The sequence below is a fragment of the Lampetra fluviatilis genome, chromosome 7, assembly GCF_964198595.1.
Source record: "Lampetra fluviatilis chromosome 7, kcLamFluv1.1, whole genome shotgun sequence".
In the NCBI taxonomy this organism is placed as follows: Eukaryota; Metazoa; Chordata; class Hyperoartia; order Petromyzontiformes; family Petromyzontidae; genus Lampetra; species Lampetra fluviatilis.
Window position 1 is genome coordinate 5,548,011 of NC_136281.1, and position 19,764 is coordinate 5,567,774.

A 19,764-nucleotide genomic window follows, 5' to 3' on the forward strand; every position below is an offset into this window, starting at 1 on the left:
ACCACCGGAGGGGAGCCGCCGCTGGAGTTGTGAACCACGCCGGGCACTGACTGAAGGAAGTGTGGAGGGGGGGTGCCTGTGAAGGCGCGCGATCGTCTCGGGGTGGTGGTGGTGGGGGGATCTTCGTCCGCGCTCCATCTCCCAGCGGGTGGTTTGGCGTGGCGGGCTCCGGGCAAGGCGTTGAGAAGGAAGGCGGTCGGCGAGAGGAGAGGAGACTGCGTGACATTCGAGTGGAGCGAGCAGCAGGTGAGCGAGGGGACCCGATCGGGATCACCCGGTAACCCACCCCCACCCTCCCCTATGCATCGTTCGACCCTGCCGGAGATCAAACGGCGAGCCGCAGGAAATCGGCGGCTATTGTTCTGGCGCGGCTGCTGCGAGAGTCGAAGTCCCCACGGGAGATGCCATCGCTAGATTCCCCTTCGCTTGTGATTGTGGAATGTCACTGCGATCGCAGATTAGCGATCTGAGTCGGATCAACGCGGTGTGCGCTCGGTGCGGTTGCGCGACAGGCAGGCGCGAGCCGTGTGTGTGCGCGCGTTCCACTGTTCGTCTGATTCTGTCCAGGCCTCCTTATTCCCTCCGAATCGCTCTCAAACTGTCTCTCTCTCGAGCCAGCTCTAGCAAAAGGCTCTGATTTCATCGCGGACACGACGGAGCCCCCGTGGATTTCTATGCGCTCTCCTCCCCTCTGGCGGACGCAAAGCGACACAAGCACTACTCACTCGGTCACTCATCCAACCCTCTCTCTCTTCCTCCTACCGAGAGAGCGAGAGAGAGAGAGGCGGAGAGGGAGCAGAATTTATTGACGCCTGGCAATAGGGGAGCTTATTAGCAGTTTGCGCACTCGGGCAAGAGTTACATCGCCGTCCGTGCCAGCGTGTGGAGTTGCTAACGGAGCCTGGATGAGAGGGGAGAGTTACGTAACGGTGGGTGAGAAAGACGCTTCTAGTGTTGGGGAAATAGGGTCTGATGGTAATCTCGCTGCTGGTTACAAGCCTCCGCGTTCCGCTGTGTTCTATCCGTGGGTCAACTCTGACCCGAGTGTTCAGCCGGTGTCTTACTCTTGAACCTCGAGCAGCGATTCTAAGATCTAACAGGAGACTAAGTGCCAACACTCGTTCTAGTCCGGGCTTTAGTCCTGACCCGACCCTTATCCATGAACCCTGTGAGATAGCTTTAACCGTAAAACTAACACTAACCTCAGGCCTGACCATAACCCCCCATGTATAACTTTAGACTAACTCTCTTCCGATCAGTTTAACACGTAGGCTTTCGCGACCAATATTATTCTCTTCCGATCCCTAATCTGGGCTTTTACCCAAGCCTCTAGCAATAAGATAACCACAGCCCCATCCATATCCCTAATCGTAATCCTTTCTGTAGTCCTCTACCCTAACTCTATCCTAATGCCTCGTCTTAGACATATCCCCTGCCATAAGCCGAAACCCAAACCGCAGTCCACCCCTAACATTAACCAAATATGCTCAAAATGTCCCCCCCCAATATATTGCTATAAAATAGATTTCTGTTTATATGATTGTGGTTATGGTTGTATTTTATTAATCCCTAATCTCTGCCATTACATACAATGAAACAAGAAAAGGTAACAGAGCAATGTAATACAATACACTATTAGACATTATTGTAAAAACTAAATCAAAAGTCCATCCTGTGTGTTAGTGAATTTTGTTATATTTTAGGCAGGAAATGGCAGGAAATTCGTTTTCATATTTTAAAAAAAATTCTGGGGGGGGGGGACCCCAGACCCCCTGGAAGATTTGGTCCCCCCCCCCAATGTTGACTCCATGGCTAGGGCCTTGCATTAACCACACATCGAGCACGATCACGAACGATACCCCGACCTCGAACGCAATCCCCCAACTCGAATCCTTCACCCCCCGCCACGCTCGCGTTCAACGGACGCGGGCACTGAAGTTGAGCACCCTCATCGACGTTGGGGGTTAAACGTTTCCGAGTCCTGACAAAGAGACTCTCTCGCCAGTGCCGGATTAAGCTCGTGCGGGGACTGTAGAATATGTTATAAAGGGGCCCTAAATATAAACAAACACATGAATATTTAAACATATACATTTGTAACTTGCACAGTAAATTAATTGTATATTTTCATTTGCTATACAGCCAGATAATATGACAAATCGCTAACCTTAAACACCCAGTCGTTCATAAAAGTTGAAGGTGGTATAGTACTATAGTAATAGAGCAAGTGCAGAATCACTGAACCGGAATTGATAGGTTGAAAGCGTTTAGCGCGGGGCCCTTGAAAGTGCGGGGCCTGTAGCTGCTACGAGCCTGGACGGGGTTAATCAATATCACAAAAACTACCGTCTGCATTAAACTGCATTGCGCGCGTGACTTGGAAGTCTCTTCGGGCACGGTTCTGCACCTCTCATCACGTTCGTCAGCCAGATGCTTTCCTTCACTTCGCAACACGAATTACAAATCTCAAATGATACACTGAAAGCAATGGGAACAGAGAGCGTTGAGGCATTTGTGAAAAGAAAAAACCCCGTAAGTTTTGCACGGTGAAAAAAAAGTCACGTTTTTTTGTGACATCCGTCAAGGGTCATGCACGGGTCGTGCGTGCATTTCTCATCGTCCATACCGCAGGTCACCTGGCGTCTTCAGATCACAGTGAGTGGAGCGCTTTTGCTCACATCTCGGTGGAATGGAAATCACCTGAACGCCGTGACTCTCAGACGGACACGCGGGGGTGGTTTTTACTCGCGTCCGAATGTCGAGTCGATATTTCCAGTAAAAAAAAACACCTCAGTGTTTGAATCCTCGCGTCATACACTGGATTTTCAGGTTTGTCTCTCGACTCGAATAAGTGCTGCTTTTTATTTTTGGTACGAAAAAAAAGAAGTTTGTAAAAACGATCGGACGAAACGACTATCCTTTAAAAATGTGTCTGTCTCACTCACGTTCATGTAAGCGTATTGTTACGATAATAACAACTACAATTTGCAAGGCGCATTATATCCGAGGATGCCAATGCACCCGATAATCTAATTTATATAGAGAGCGCCTTCACTCAAGGCGCTTGACATAGCTTCCAAACAGGTGACCGAATACAATGATTTAGATTGAGGGGGGGGGGTACAAGGATTGAGGAATGAGTGACAGCGATAGAGAGGTACACATGTGTGGGGATCACGAAAGGGTAGGGGAGGGATGAGAAGAAGTGGAGGGCGAGGAGAGAATGGGCAATAGATAAGAAGTGAGCTTTTAGAGAAGAACGGGAGGAGGTTAAATCACGCATTTGGGATGCGATGAGAACCATCTGTGTTTATGCACACACGTGGAGTTAGTTGTTAGTCGTATATGTCGTTCTAATAATCCCGACCTGACGATATCCCCGCAGTGTTCTCGTTCACCAGGCCCCATCGCGTCTCAGCGATGAGCACACTCCCCCACCACACCCCACCCCAGAATCCTTACCCTCTCTCTCCTTGCCAGGGCAATCACAAATGTGCTCTACTGCTTGAGTCCAACGAGTGTGAGAGAGAGAGGAAAGGGGGATGGTATAATCTCAAACATTCCGATATAAAGGCAGGAATATTATTTGCACATTTATACATTTTGCACGGTACCCGACTTTTAGTTTAGTATCTGCTTTGGTGCAGTCTCATTCACTCTTATTTCTAGTCAAAGCAAATATAGTTGTTGTTGTAAATATTCTATGTGATCTTACAATGGAATTCTCTCTTTCATCAACACGATCAAGCGCCAATATTTATTACGTTCTCTCATCATCATCATCATATTCATCAGCCATTGTCTATCCATTGCTGGCTGAAGTGCCTCACCACACCGTCAACTATCTCTCACGGCCCTGCGATGCCACAATCCATCTCTCGTGCCTTCACACGAACTTACCGAACCGTTCCATCTCTGCGGTGGTTACTTTGTCAGATGCGGCCTCTACTTCGGATGCCATTCCAGTCTCGTTCATCGGCCATCATCATCCCTTCCGAAGATGTGACTTGCTCAAGCCCACATACTCTCAGTCAACACGCTGTCTCTCTCATTCGCGATTGTTCCCCCATCTCACCAGTTTACTCTCTCTCTCTCGGTGTACGTTTCAGCGGGCATACGTCAACACGTCACAGCAAGTAGCATGCACAGATTCGAAAACGTTCCCCGTTCGCCAAATCGCTACGTTGTTGTGCTTGTGAAATAAAACACATTCAACTTTCCAAAAACATTGAAACATTCGTTCGCTTCGCCCTCTGTAGTCTCATCGTCTTGTCCACGACGGACACACTCTGTACCGCTGCTTGGTTAAGGGGTAGGGGGAGGGTACGGCGAATGCCAGCGTCTGGCGTTGGCTCCTTGGTCGCTGTTGGTGTTAGCGACAACCTCAGCGCGCTCCGTCCCCCTCGCTTCTCCTGCCACCCATCGTGGCGGCGCCGCGGCCCTTCGGTGTGTCTGCCACTCGTCGCCTCTCTCGGGCGTGAACAGCATCAGCCCCCTCGGGGCGGCGAGGCGGGGTCTCAGGTAAGAAGCCGGTAACAGCAGTGCATTGATTCTAGATTTGAAGCTTTCGTGACTGAAATGATTCATACTCTTAGTTTTTTCGGTAAAGTCACGTAGGTAAAAAATGAAATAAAAATTAATGAAAATAAAATAATAAAAATCACGACGTTTCGGAGGCAACACAAGTCTCCGTCATCAGGTGGGACCGTCACAGCTAGATATTACTTGATACAGCAAATTCAGCTGTGACGGTCCCACCTGATGACGGAGACTTGTGTTGCCTCCGAAACGTCGTGATTTTTATTATTTTATTTTTATTAATTTTAATTTCATTTTTTACCTACGTGACTTTACCGAAAAAAATAAGAGTATGAAGCCGTGCATTGATCCACGTGGAACTCACACCCACTACGCCCACGGTGGGTGGAAGGCGCACGGAGGCGTCGGGGTGGTTGGAGGGGCGTGGAGTGATGGCAGCAGTGATTCGGGGTGAGCGCGCGTGGTGGTTGACGGTGGTGGTGGTAATTCTCACGGCCGCGCAAGAGGCGCGCGCAGACGGTGACGATTGCGGAGTCAAGTGATGGAGTCTCATCTTACACGGGCGAGTGCGGCACGGTTGATGGCTGTCTCGCGATAGCCGTCAGCGTTCCGTCCGTTACGTGCGTCAGCTGCACAGGCGTGCACGGGGCGCGCAACATGTGCGCGGCAAAGAGGGGGACGCGATTCGGAAAGAATGCGCTCTCCGCAGACGAGTGGCGGATAAGCGGGGACGCGCGCGTTTCCATCGGCGGCGCACTCCGCGTTGGCAGGAAGGGCGCTCGCTCAGAGCTCACTCAGAGCATCACTCACGCTCGAAAGTCGATCCGGGCGTTAACCCTTCAACAGCACGTGTCGGCCGGCACTGCGCGGACAACGTGGTAAACGACAGCCGTGTCGTCTGTCCCCTCTCGGTGACCTCTGACCTGGTGAGTGATCGGGATACCCTCTCACCTAAGGGTCAACCACAAACGCTGCTACTGGTATACAGCACATTACAGGAGTTCATTATACGTCGCCATACTGCACAGTCCAATCATATTTATTTATACATAAATCACCTGAAGCCTCCCTTCAATCACGTGACTTTTGTGGGGTCACCCCCACCCTGAACCCCCCCTGACCCCGCCCCCTGTGAGAACAGACGCTGCTGCGTGCACATCCCAATGCAGCCTCTTCCTCCCCATCATCATCTTGGCTGGACCCTTTGCTGCCGTTTCTCCCTTCCTTTTCCATCTTCCCCCCTCCTAGTTCCCATTCTTTCCCTTCTCTCTATCCTCTCACTTTCCTATTTCCATAACTTATAGCTTCTTGACTCTACTCAGCTTTCTCGCGGTGTTGGCCACGTGTGTGCACTTTTAAATCCAGATTGAAAACTCATCTCTTTAGAACTGATTCTTTTGTGTGTTTAGTTTGTTGACCTTTCCCCGGCACGGCTGGCTGCGTACGGTGCGAAAGAAGTTCTGCACACAGTGCGTATGTGTAAAAAGCGTGCGGTCGTTAACAACACATTCCTGCGGAGGGAGCTGGTAGTAACGTTGGGTTGCTCGGTCAATGACCAGGGTCAACGTCGGCGTGGTGTATTCCGTAAATATGCCCGACTGTGAGGGCGGGCATAAGCCGGCGTGAGTAGATTAAACGTTGAGTTTTATAAGGGCACCACGGGGTGACCAACCCCTCCCCACCCAGCCCCACCCCACCCTCCCCTCCCCACCCAGCCCCACCCAGCCCCCTCCCCACCCAGCCCCTCCCTCCCCACCCGGCTCCTCCCTGCACGACGGACAGACGGACACAATAATACTCTTAGTAAAAAATGAAATTAAAATTAAAATTAATTTTAATTTCATTTTTTACCTACGTGACTTTACCGAAAGAACTAAGAGTATGAATCATTGCAGTCACGAAAGCTTCAAATCTAGGACACAATAATCCCCTGTGGGCTGGTGTAACCAGGAGCTTCCTACCAGTACCAGAAGCGTAGAGGCGATTAGCAGCAGCAGGAGTCCGCAAGAGGGCGCGCATCGCCCGCGGGTCCCGGTGCTCAGCTGGGCGCTTCTAAACTCCCCTCCTACCCATCTCCACCATCCCACACCTGCACTCGTTGCAACAATGTTGACGTGCGGACGACGCATTCCGTCAGCTCCGAGAGGATGCGTTGTGCAACACCAACGCGTGTCGATTGTTGTTCCTTCTAAATTAAACAATTGAAGTGCCGAGCAATGTGTTCAATTCGTTACGGAGAGGGGAGATACGTTTCGAGTCCACAGCCCACGATGAAGCATCCCGAACTAGTGGTTTCCAACAGCATTTTGTTACATCGGCAAACTCATGGATCGGCTTCGGTTTCTTTGTTTCTCATCAGCAGTGCGTGGTCGATTTAAAACAAATGTCGCGTGTTTGTTTATCAGCACGAGCTGAGCAACAAGAACTTCGGGCACGCAGCACAGCAACAAGCTACACACACACGATCAGTAATACAGTTGCTCAGGCACTACGCTCTGAATCGAACCGCTGGTCACGGCTAATATCTGACCAGGTTCTGGACATAAAGTGTCTCCCATTAACGCACACCGACCAACGCGACGAAGCAATGGTCAAACAACCGCCGCGGCGCTTAGGGAGGTGCCCTTCATCCAACGGTGACTTGACAACAGGCCCTGGCTGAAAGTTGTCGTCAGCCGTGGGCGATCCGTCGCTGCACCGCCCACGGAATGAAGGGGGCTTCCCGAGTAGCCGCCGTCTCGCAATGTTGCGATGTGAGCAACAAGACGGTGGGTGATGCAACCCGAGGCCGTAGCCATGGAGTCAACATTGGGCGGACCGAATCTTCCAGGGGGTCCCCTCCCAGAAAAAAATATCTAAATTTGAAAACGAATTTCCTGCCTAAAATATAAAAACATTCACTAACACATAGGAGTGACTTTTTATTTACGTTTTACAATAATGTCTAATAGTGTATTGTATTACATTCCTTTTCTTTTTTACCTTTTCCCGTTTCATTGTATGTAATGGCAGAGATTAGGGATTAAAAAAGTACAACCATAACCACAATCACATAAACAGAAATCTATTTTATAGCAATATATTGGGGGGGTGGGGGGACATTTTGAGCATATTTGAATATCGTGTCCCCCCCAATATATATTATAATTATGGTCTTGGTGCAACCTGCTGATCCGTAGCCGCACGCGGCTCTCCGAGGGACTGCTTCGTGACGGCATTCGCACGGCATTGAGGCTCTTGAGATATTGGTTGTTTTTTTTACCGAATTCGAAAGAAATGACGCTTCTTGTTAAGTTGTTGGTTCCCGACAACCGAGGGGCGCAACGGCCTCCTTTCACCCGACTCACTTTTACTTCAATAGCTACGGATGTTTTTAACCCAAATACAATAACAAATAGGCTACAACTCTGTCTATATATTATTATTTTACCTGGACCGTGTCTTGGGTTATGAGGGAGACAGTCACAGTGAGAGTATTAATCGACAATTAATTTCCAATGCATTTTGCTTCCACGTGCATGTCAGTTGCGTGAATTTTTTTATTTGTAACAATGTTTTTTTTGGCATTCATGGTTAATTGTTGGAATGTTTTTTGTTGAATAAGTTTCCTTAACATTTTAGTTTCCCTTGTTACATACCCCCCCCCCCCTCCTGCATAGTCGCGCCCCTGTCGACCCCTGTGATCATAATAATAATACATTGCCATCGCATGGACCGCGCTCATTGAATGGAGGAGGAATTGCAAAACCACACTAACTCGCTCCTGAAGCCCTTCCTCGTGGCTCGCAGACTTCGCCATTGGCACGAGGCTCCTGAACATCTTGCTGCTGATCCTGGTGCTGCTGCCATCACGCGTCCGAATGGAATCGTCGTCGTACGCACATTGAGTGTTAAACTGCCGACGTGTTCAACTGACAATGAGTGTTGTTGATCGATTGATCGTCGACGCAACGATGTTTTGCGCTCCTAGCAAGCAAGCAACGAGCTCTCGGTGTTAAAGAAGAACAAGTAGAACGACAAGAAGAACACTCAACACGTCAATCACGCTGCCTTTAAAATAGAAAGAGTTTACACCAGGTGACGTTTCGGGCAATGGCCCTTCTTCACCAGCACACAAACGAGGCCGTGAACGCACCTGCCACGCAGGTGTAACCACCCCGAGGTTCCCCCGTGTGTGTAGACCCAACCCCCTCCACCTCCCCCCCACTCCCCTCCTCCGTATCATCCACCTCGTCTTCATTTACACGAGTTGCCTGGCCGACCCTGTCACACGACACCCGCCACAGGTCGCCTCTCCTTCCTTCCCTCCCTCCCTCCCTCCCTCCGTCTCTCTCTCTCTCCCTGAGAGCCACCGCAAGCCACCACGCGCACTGTAGCGACATCGTTCTGAACCCCCATGGAGAGCTGCGCACAGGTGAGTGTGGTCCCTCTTTCTCGCGTCGTCCTCGTCGTGGGGAGCGGCGGTGCAGCGGTCAGCGAACCGCCGTTGAAACCAATCCCGGGCGACCCCCCCCCCGGTTCGATTTCCCCGTTCACGAACAATGACGGCGGAGAATATTTGAAACGGGCCTGGGCCTCGCGTAGGTCGACTCGGCCTTAATCGAGTCGTGTACCCAGGGCCGGATTAAGATTGTGTAGAGACCTGGGCTACAGGTACTGCGAGTAATATTTTCAAAAGTAAAACAAAGTTAAAGAAAGTTTAACACGTAGGCTTTCGCGACCAATATAATCAATAAAAGAGCTTTTTTATGATGAAAGTTAAAGAAAATGTAAATTTATTTTTACAAGGCTAACAACAAATAAAATTCAGAATTAACAAATGAAATAACTTCGCACTTGATCTCTGGAGGCCCCTTCCAGCTGACGGAGGCCCTCTAAAGCCCTCGTGCCTTAATCCGGCGGAGTGTGAACGTCACCCCCTGGGGAAGGGACAAAGGCGGCCGGGCGTAGTGTCGGCCACCCAAAACTCGCACGTGTGCCTCAGTGCCGGCCTTCATAGGTGCCGCTCGCTAACAGCGCTTGCCCCAGCAGTCTGCTCAAGGATAGACGGGGGTGGGGGGTGGAAATCTTTGTGTTTTGCAGCGAACTCGGCTCGGCGCATGTCTCATCTTGTAGACGGCCGTTTGATTGATGCACCTTGACTACCGTAATTACCGGTGCTACTCTGTGCGCAGAGGGGCAGTGTGGCAACATCCATCGCTGCACGGCACTTTGCTCCAACGTCTATGTTCTCCGCCTGTGGCGGAACTCAGCGTGGGGAAGTATACTTATGTATGTTGAACTTCTTTCGCACCGTATACGTAGCCAACCGACGTGGGCAGACACTTATCCGATCGTGGATTGACACGAGGGCTGTGTGCGTGCTTGTACGCCGTAGTGTGTGTGTTGGTAAGACATCTAGTGGGGAGCGGTAGTGTAGCGGTTAGCGCGCTGCGCTATGAACCCGGCCACCCGAGTTCGATTCCCGCTCACGGCCGACACCAGTGAAGATGATCTGAACCGGTCCTGGGCCTCCCCTAGGTCGACTCAGCCTCAAATGAGTACCTGGTGCGGTGTGTAAACATCACCACTAGGGAGACAAAGGCGTTCGGGCGTGGTGCTGGCCACCCACCCCCTCGTGTACCGTGGCGGCCTTCATGGGTGCTCGCTAACAGCACTTGCCCCTACAGTCTGTTATGGCTATATGGGGGATCTTTTTTTTTTGGTAAGACATCTGAAGTTGGCTCGATGAGCACGAGAAGGTTGGTGGATCACCGCACCAATGTTGTGAAACTCCCTGGGCGTCGACATGGTGCCATACCCCGGCTTGCCAGGAGAAGACAGTACAGCAAGTGGACTAATGCAGCTCTGTTGACATCTTTACGGGGATAGAGTGTTTCCCCCTCGCGCAGCGTGAGTTTTCTCCCGTGTGCTCCGGTCCCCTCCCACTTGTACAATAAACCCGCATCATGAATGGAAACTTTTAAAATATCAATCCAATGCAGGACCCTGCTGAAAACGAGTCGCGCGCCTCGGTGTGCCCCTCCTGGATAAATGAGCAAATTATCACGAGCCGTGGTTGATCCACTGTTGGATGAAGGCCTCGCCAAACCCCCGAAACGATCCTTGCGATCTAATAGAACTGCATTCCTGAAATGCAAAAAAAAAATCCGTAATCCGTTTATAGACCTCGATGTAAGCGCGTACACAACGCACGGCGCGACAGACTGCGCTACGAACGTGTGTGGATTATCGTGGCGATTGCTGATGCTACTGTTTAAGACACTCCACTGTTCAGAAGTGAACACAGATTGTTTGCGATGCTGCTGCTGCTGCTGCATTGGAAGTAGGTGCACAAAAATAGGTACTATTAACAAAACAAACTCAACACAGTCTTGTGGCGTTAAAAGAAGAACATGTATAACGGACGACGTTTCAGGTAATCACCCTTCTTCATGGGACATAAAATTGGCCCTTCATAATCACGCAATAATTGTATATGCCGTTATTGTGAAGGGCCACGTAATTTGATTGGCCAAAAACGTTGCCGATTAAAACATCCTTTGAAGGCAGTGTCATTGACGAACGTGCTGAGCTTTCCAGTGACGATTGTAAGTAGGTCACGGGAAGGGGCTTGCATTGCTGCTCCAAACCCGCCGGCGAGAATGAGCCGATTGTGACCGGGAGGCCCCAGACCGACCGCCGCTGCCGATTAGCGGCGGCGGGGGCGGCCACGCGCGCGCGCACGTGAGTGAGATTCGGCGTCGCTAATTCCAAATTCTGGGATTTCAGGGCGGAGGCCAGGGGAGGGCCCAGCCGAACGCGGCCTTCCCGGCCTTCCCAGAGGCGGCTGCGCCGGCGGCAGCTGAAGCTGGGGCGAGCGCCCAAGGGGGAGGAAGGAGCAGGGCCATCTACAGGCGGTCCGGGCTGCGGCGATACCACTCGAAGGTGGGTGCGGAGGGTGGGAGTGTGAAGGTGAGATGGTGAAGGTGAGGGGGTGAGGGGGTGAGGGGGTGAAGGCGAAGGGGTGAGGGGGTGAGGGGGTGAGAGTGAGGGGGTGAAGGCGAGGGGGTGAGGGGGTGAAGATGAGGGGGTGAGGGTGAGGGGGTGAGGGTGAGGGGGTGAAGGCGAAGGGGTGAGGGGGTGAGGGGTGAGAGTGAGGGGGTGAGGGTGAGGGGGTGAAGGCGAGGGGGTGAGGGGGTGAAGAAGAGGGGGTGAGGGTGAGGGGGTGAGGGTGAGGGGGTGAGGGTGAGGGGTGAGGGTGAGGGGGTGAGGGTGAGGGTGAGGGGGTGAGGGGGTGAAGGCGAGGGGGTGAGGGGGTGAGGGTGGGAGGGTGAGGAGGTGAGGGTGAGGGGGTGAGGGGGTGAGGGGGTGAAGGCGAGGAGGTGAGGGTGAGGGGGTGAGGAGGTGAGGGTGAGGGGGTGAAGGTGAGGGGGTGAGGGTGAGGGGGTGAAGGCGAGGAGGTGAGGGGGTGAGGGTGAGGGGGTGAGGGTGAGGGGGTGAGGAGGTGAGGGTGAGGGGGTGAAGGTGAGGGGGTGAGGGTTAGGGGGTGAAGGCGAGGAGGTGAGGGGGTGAGGGTGAGGATGTGAGGGTGAGGGGTGAGGGGGTGAGGGGGTGAGGGTGAGGAAGTGAATAATAAATAAAAAAAATCGTCCAAAACTGCTTGAATCAGAAATATCTCAAAATCAATAAAAGACGGAACAATCTTGACTTGAAGCATTCGTGACTGCAGGAATTCATACTCTTTGGGTCTTTCGGTAAAGTCACAAAGATATTAAAATAATACAAATAATAAAATATATTTCTTTCTTCCTGCCTCAGCAGTCCGCCTGCTGTATTTTCTCACCTGAAGACGATTGCTTGTGTTGCGATCGAAACGTCGTGATTTTTATTTATTATTTTTCTCTCTACGTGACTTTACCGAAAGACTCAAACAGACAGAACAATTGTTATCGCTTTAACCTTATTTGCTGTTTAAGGTTCAAGAAACGCACAAGTATGTTTATGGGGGGTGGGGGGGGACAAAATCGAGACTTTGGGTCTTAAAAATGAAAATTCTCGGATTTTCAGATTCCCCCTGTTGTTTGCATCCTGAAAACCACCTCTGTACCAAACGTCAGTTTTCTACCTCGTCGGGAAGGTACGCTCGAGAATTTATTTTTGAGACACACAGATTAAGGTCTTTATATTTTCGGTATATATATATTTTTGTTACGAGCCCCGGGTATTTTTTTTTGGCCAGCGCCGTGTGAAATGCGGCCGCGTGCACGGCGGATGAGGCCAGGGATGTATTCCGAGGAAGGTGGTGACGGGAGCAGGAAAAGAAAACGCTGGCGGTGACATTGCACTCGGGTGGGCAGAGGCAGTGACCGTGGGCGGTGATGAGGAGGACGAGATGTTGAGGGAGAGAGGGGAGGGAAAGAGAGGGATTGTGACGTCACAGTCATTATCTAATGGCAGGGGTCGCTTACACGTGGTGAGTCAGCCGGTGACCTTTGGCTAGAACCAAGTGAGGGACAATCGAGACGAGAAGTTCGTCCTTGGGAGGGGACAATCGTTAAAGACGAGGGCGATCGTCATCAAGAACGACAATCATCGTCGTCGTTGTCATCCATTAGCCATCGTGGTCATTCATCAACCGTCGACCACAATCTATCAGTAGAAATAATAATAATAATCCAGCTATCGCCTTCATCAATCGTCCATTATGCTTTCTCAATAATCATGATTTATCAATCACATGTCATCATCAACCACCGGACATCATTACCACCACCACCATCATCATCATCGTAATTTTTCGCATGCAAGAAACTAGAAACATCACAAAACGCAAACTGAACGTACGAGGCGAACACGAGACAGAAGCCACCCGGCTTAGCAAACAACAGCGTGGCACACGTGGGCATGCTTGATCCTAAGCCTTCGCACTGCACACACACACAACCACTCACACTGCACACACACTCACTACACACACACACTGCACACACACACACTGCCCACACACACTCACACTGCACACACACTCACACTGCACACACACACACTGCACACACACACTCACACTGCACACACACTGCACACACACACACTGCACACACACACACTGCACACACACACACTGCACACACACACTGCACACACACTCACACTGCACACACACACACTGCACACACACACTCACACTGCACACACACACACTGCACACACACACACTGCACACACACACACTGCACACACACACACTGCACACACACACTCACACTGCACACACACACACTGCACACACACACACTGCACACACACACTCACACTGCACACACACACACTGCACACACACACACTGCACACACACACACTGCACACACACACACTGCGCACACACACTCACACTGCACACACACACACTGCACACACACACACTGCACACACACACAACCACTCACACTGCACACACACACACTCACTGCACACACACACACACTGCACACACACATTCGCTCGCTCGGAGTTGGCCTGATAACTTTAATCTAAATTGTCTTATGGCTGTTTTTGTTTGACTTGCATCACATTGGGATTTTTGCATACGGCGTTGTAATACGGTGTTCTTTTATTCTTTCTGGAGATTTGCTGGTTTATCCAGGATGTTTCTGTTGCGCGTCGTCGCTTTAAGATGTTCTCCGTTCATATTTAGTTTGTTGCCGTTGCACCCGACTCAAGAGCCGCATGGCTCACAGGGCTATACCTAATAAATGAAACTTGAAACATCAGCACCAAGCAGTCGGCTTTTCGCTGAGATAACACTGGTCAACACACTTTTTCTGGCATAAGGTATTCCAACGGTTTTAAGGTAATTTTGGGGTGCTGATTCCAAATCTGGCATCAGTTTTTGTCTATCACATCAGGTTTTTGAGATATCAAATATTGCATTTTCAATAAAAACTGCAGAAGAAAAATATTAAATAAATGTGGATATCTACATAAAATGATATTATAAACACACTATCCTAAAAATACAGAACCATATTTTAACACTAAAGCAGTCACTGACTCGCAACAACTTGAAATCATAAGTGACAGAGTTCATTTCTGGTAAAATCAATGAAAATGGGGTATGCCGATAGCATAAAAATGAGATGTGATAGAGCAAATCTGAGATCAGATTTGGAATCAGCACCCTGAAATTAGTCTAGAACAGCTGCAAAAGTCTAGGCCAGATTTTTGTTTATTTTTTTTGTTGATCAGTGTAATTGAATCTCAGACATAATGTAATTGAAGCACAGAGGCAGAGTTGCGGGGGGGCAATGTGAGGCACGCCGTGCAGAGGGTTCGGATCCACGTTGCTTGGAACGTGGATCACCGCGACTGCTCCCAGGGTGAGTGCGCTCAGCTGCCTTCATGACGAAGACGTTTCGTTCGGGGGGAGGCGCTTCCAGGCCCTGTTGAGCTCCCTTGGGAACCCGTGTCGAGACCGTCGACAGCCCGATTGGAGAACCGGGCAGGCACGCTTTCGCGGTGGAGGTGGTTGGTGGTGGTGGTGGCGAAGACGGTGGTGGCGGAGGTGGTTGGTGGCGGTGGTGGTGACGACGCTGCATCGGTGCGCGCCCTTCGCTGAGTAACGGGCGGGTTAATGAGCCCCGCTCACTCATGGCGCCCTTGAATTTCCAGGGACGCTGTCGAATCCTGGCGCGTGTGGAGGACAGGGGAGGGGTGTGGGGTGCTCAGAGCAACGTGGGTCGCTCGCGAAGGAGCAGGGGGGGTAAGGGAGTAGAGGGCTAGGACCCCCCCCCCCCTTCCTGCTGACGCTGCGTGGTGGTGCTGGGTCCCCCAGGTGAGACACGGATCTCCGCTCGCCAGCCAACCCCGGAGAGCGAGGCAACACCCACGCCGCTCGGAGCCGGCCCGGGTCTGGGCGAGGATGAAGCTCCCGGCCCTCGTCCTGGTGCTGGGTGAGACGACGACGACGACGATGAGTGATGAACGACGATTTACGAATGATGGATCGTGGTGGTGGTTTACAAATGATGACGACAAATCATCATCGTTATAATTACTTATCGATGATGCGGAAGGCGAGTGGTGTATTCTGATTGGTAATTAATTGGTGGATGATAATTATAAAGGTGAAAATGTTTTAACAATGCTTGGTTTTGGGGTGATTATGGTAATATTATGAAGAGGTCATAACGATAACGTTCTATTAATGATGCCGATGATTGCTGTTGGATGATGATGATGATATTTTGCAGGCGTGATGCTCGCCATCACCGCTGACTGCAAGGAAGGCAGGAAGAATCGCCGCAAGTGTAAGGAGCCCTCGCTCATCTCACTCATCTCTTCCCCCGAATCTCCCTCCCATTAGCTCCCCCCTCTCTTACCCTATCTGTCACTCTTCCCTCGCGTCTTATTTTCTCCTCTCTCATTTCCTCCCCTGCCTCTTCACCCCCCCCACCTCCCTAACTCGCCTCTCTTCTCTCTCCGTCATCTTCCTGCACCCACCCCACCTCCTCTCCCTCCCACCTCCATTTCTATACTCTCGTCTCGTCTCCTTTCTTTCCTCCCCCAACTTCATTCTCTCATCTCTCTCTCCTCTCTCTCTGCTCTCCCACTCTCATCTCATCCCCGCTCACTTTCACTCTCGCTCCCACCTCCCTCTCTCTTCTCTCGTCTCCTTCCTTTTCCTCCTCCCCGCACCCCGCCCATCTCACCATCTCACCTCTCACTCCTCTCTCTATCCTCTCCCTCTGTCTTTGCCCTCTCTCTACTCCCTGCTCCCCTCACCCCCCGCAGCCGCTCCGCTCATAGACTGCGACGTGCGTGCGGCCAAGGTGAAGGAACGAGTTCGTGGTGCGCTGCCCGCCCGGCTGCCGCGAGAAGAAGGCCAACGTGTGGGGCAGCGCCGTGTACGCCTCCATCTCCAGCATCTGCGCCGCCGCCATCCACAGGTGCCGCCGAGGGACACGCGCCATGCAAAAGACAAAGATCCCCGTGTAGCCCTCAAGGGACCGTCGGGGCAAGTGCTGCTAGCGAGCACCCGCCAAGGCCGGAACGGCAAACGAAGGGCGTAGTTGGCCGTAGTCACGTTCGGACGCATTTGCCTCCCGAGGTGGCGATTTTTACGCACCGCATGCGGTACTGATTTGAGGCTGAGTCGACCTAGAAGAGGCCCAGGACCGGCTCAGATAATAGTCGTCACCGGTGTTAGCCGTGAACGGGAATTTCCACCAGCTGTCCATCACACGAGTCGACGGTCGGTGGCAAATTGATGAGCCTGCTCCCCACCATATCCACAATTTTTTAAAAAATGTATACATCCCATCAACCACACAGCTTTCTTGGCAGTGCGAGGTGAATGAGTGAATGAATCAAATAATCGAATTATTTGGCGCTGCTGCTGCGTTGGCAGTGGTGCACAAATAACAAAACAACTCGACACATCCATCAATAACATTGCCTGATGTCTATATGTTTTGCACATCGATTTGAATGCGGCAGCGTTACTCACGAGCGTGAGTTGTTTTTTTGTCGTCAATCCGATGATCAGTGCGTGAGTGTATCAGTCAATCTGTCGATGAGATGATCAGTCAGTCAATTGTCCATTTCATAAATCGGTTAATTAGTCAGTAAAATTATTTCAGGAATAAATCCGCCAAGGAGTCAAACTACTCAGTCGGAATCAACACAGCAATCACCACCACCGACTGCGAACATTTGGCAGGACCCTCCTCAAAATAGTCATGGCACTCGGCGAGACTTTCTTGGGTAAACGACCGTAACAAAAACACATGAGCAATGATATCAATAAAATGAGTCATCCGGCAAATCAATCAATCAATCAATCATCCGAACAGTCATTAAATCATGCCACGGTCAATCAGGCCACTGTTGGATGAATCATGAATGCGAAGCCTTCCGGAATCGGAATCGGCGCTGCGAGCTCCAACCTCCGCTCCACCGAGCCGGTGACAGGATGCTGCAACAACATGAACAATCACAACAATCATGATGGTCAAAGTAATATCTAAAAATATTCATCACTCAACAAAAACACGTTTAACACGAGCACAGTTAAGGTGGGCAGCGGTGCAGGGGGGGCGGGGGGGGGGGTGTCATCCACTGGGTCTGACGGGTCATCGAGTGCGGTGAGGGGTAGAGGGTGGGTGGAGTGGCGAGGGTGGTGACGGTGGTCGGGGAGACAAATGTGGTCGGGGTGCCGATGGTGCCTGTGGCTGTGCGCGTCCCGCAGTGGGGCCATGGAGAACCAGGGCGGCGCCGTGCGGGTTCGCAAGATGGCGGGGCAGGCGAACTACCGCGCCTCGGTAGCCAACGGGGTCCGCTCGCTCTCCCTGCCCAAGTGGAGCGGCTCCTTCACGCTCTCTGGTGGGCAAAACACTCTCCCCCTGCCTCCCTCCACCTCTTAGCATCTCCCCCTGCCTCCCCCTGCCTCCCTCTGCCTCACTCCACCTCCCTCTGCCTCCGTCCATTTCCCTCCACCTCCCTCCGTCAACCTCGTCAGTAATTTCTTGAACAAAAATCACATATAACGGGGCGACATTTTGGGCAATGGCTCTTCATCATAGCACATTCATTTGTGGGAGATTTAGCTTTGATGTGCTATGATGACGGACCATTGGCCAAAACGTCGCCAATCATATATATGTTGATATTTAAAAAATGTTTAAGACCACAGTGTAATTGATGAACATGTAGATTTTTTGGACTATTCGTGTTTGTGGTGCACCACTGCCCAGGCATCAGCGTCATTACCAACTGATGTTCGTAATTTTTTTCAACTAATTAACATCCTTTGAGATTTTGTTTGTATTACAACAAATACAAAGATCCCCCGTAAAGCCTGAACAGACTGTTGGGGCAAGTGTGCTGTCGACGATTGGGCACCTTCACAACGACAATGGCGACAACCACACATCTGAAGTACGCTTTCTGTGCGCGTGGCAGCGTCGGACGCCAGGCTGAAGAAGGGCGAGCGGGCCAAGCTGGAATTCTTCCCGGCTGCGGAGTCGTCCGTGAAGATCGGTGAGAGAGCTTCTTTGGTTACGGAGGAGCGGGGACGCGTTCTTCGGGGGGGGGGTCGTCTCCTCGCATCAGACGTAGGGCACCGGGGGGGGGGGGGGGGTCGTCTCCTCGCTTCAGACGTAGGGCACCGGGGGGGGGGGGGTCGTCTCCTCGCTTCAGACGTAGGGCACCGGTGGGGGGGGGGGTGCGTCCACGTTTTACAATGTCGGTAGTCGACGCACGTGACGATTGCGATTAACCGTGGCGAGCGGTCGCGTTTCGCGCAGGGAAGCCGCAAGCGCCGCAAGGGCCCATGACGACCAAGCCCCCGGCCGCGACCCCGGCAGCACAGCCAGCACGCGGTAGGGCCCCAACACAAACCCTGTCCATAGCCCCAACACAAACCCTGTCCATAGCCACAACACAAACCCTGTCCATAGCCCCAACACAAACCCTGACCATAGCCCCAACACAAACCCTGTCCATAGCCACAACACAAACCCTGACCATAGCCACAACACTAACCCTGTCCATAGCCACAACACAAACCCTGACCATAGCCACAACACTAACCCTGTCCATAGCCACAACACTAACCCTGTCCATAGCCACAACACAAACCCTGTCCATAGCCACAACACAAACCCTGTCCATAGCCACAACACTAACCCTGACCATAGCCACAACACTAGCCCTGACCATAGCCCCAACACTAACCCTGACAATAGCCACAACACTAACCCTGTCCATAGCCACAACACTAACCCTGTCATAGCCACAACACTAACCCTGTCCATAGCCACAACACAAACCCTGACCATAGCCCCAACACTAACCCTGACCATAGCCCCAACACTAACCCTGACCATAGCCAGAACACAAACCCTGTCCATAGCCACAACACTAACCCTGACCATAGCCAGAACACAAACCCTGACCATAGCCCCAACACTAACCCTGACCATAGCCACAACACTATCCCTGACCATAGCCACAACACTAACCCTGTCCATAGCCACAACACTAACCCTGTCCATAGCCACAACACTAACCCTGTCCATAGCCAGAACACTAACCCTGTCCATAGCCACAACACTAACCCTGTCCATAGCCACAACACAAACCCTGACCATAGCCACAACACTAACCCTGTCCATAGCCACAACACAAACCCTGACCATAGCCACAACACTAACCCTGTCCATAGCCAGAACACTAACCCTGTCC

At 51.6% G+C, this 19,764-nt stretch overlaps 1 protein-coding gene across 1 annotated transcript in view; it reads left to right on the forward strand.

Moving 5' to 3' along the window:
• Positions 1 to 4,331: 4,331 nt before the first annotated feature.
• The window catches only part of LOC144933478 (vitrin-like), a 43,397-nt gene continuing 27,964 nt past the window's right edge, over positions 4,332 to 19,764 (forward strand). Inside the window, 9 exon segments of the mRNA XM_078858282.1 lie at positions 4,332 to 4,521; positions 11,311 to 11,466; positions 15,353 to 15,470; positions 15,771 to 15,827; positions 16,312 to 16,354; positions 16,356 to 16,466; positions 17,768 to 17,901; positions 18,481 to 18,558; positions 18,825 to 18,899. Coding sequence (XP_078714408.1) covers positions 4,333 to 4,521; positions 11,311 to 11,466; positions 15,353 to 15,470; positions 15,771 to 15,827; positions 16,312 to 16,354; positions 16,356 to 16,466; positions 17,768 to 17,901; positions 18,481 to 18,558; positions 18,825 to 18,899 — 961 coding nt within the window. The 5' untranslated portion in view covers position 4,332.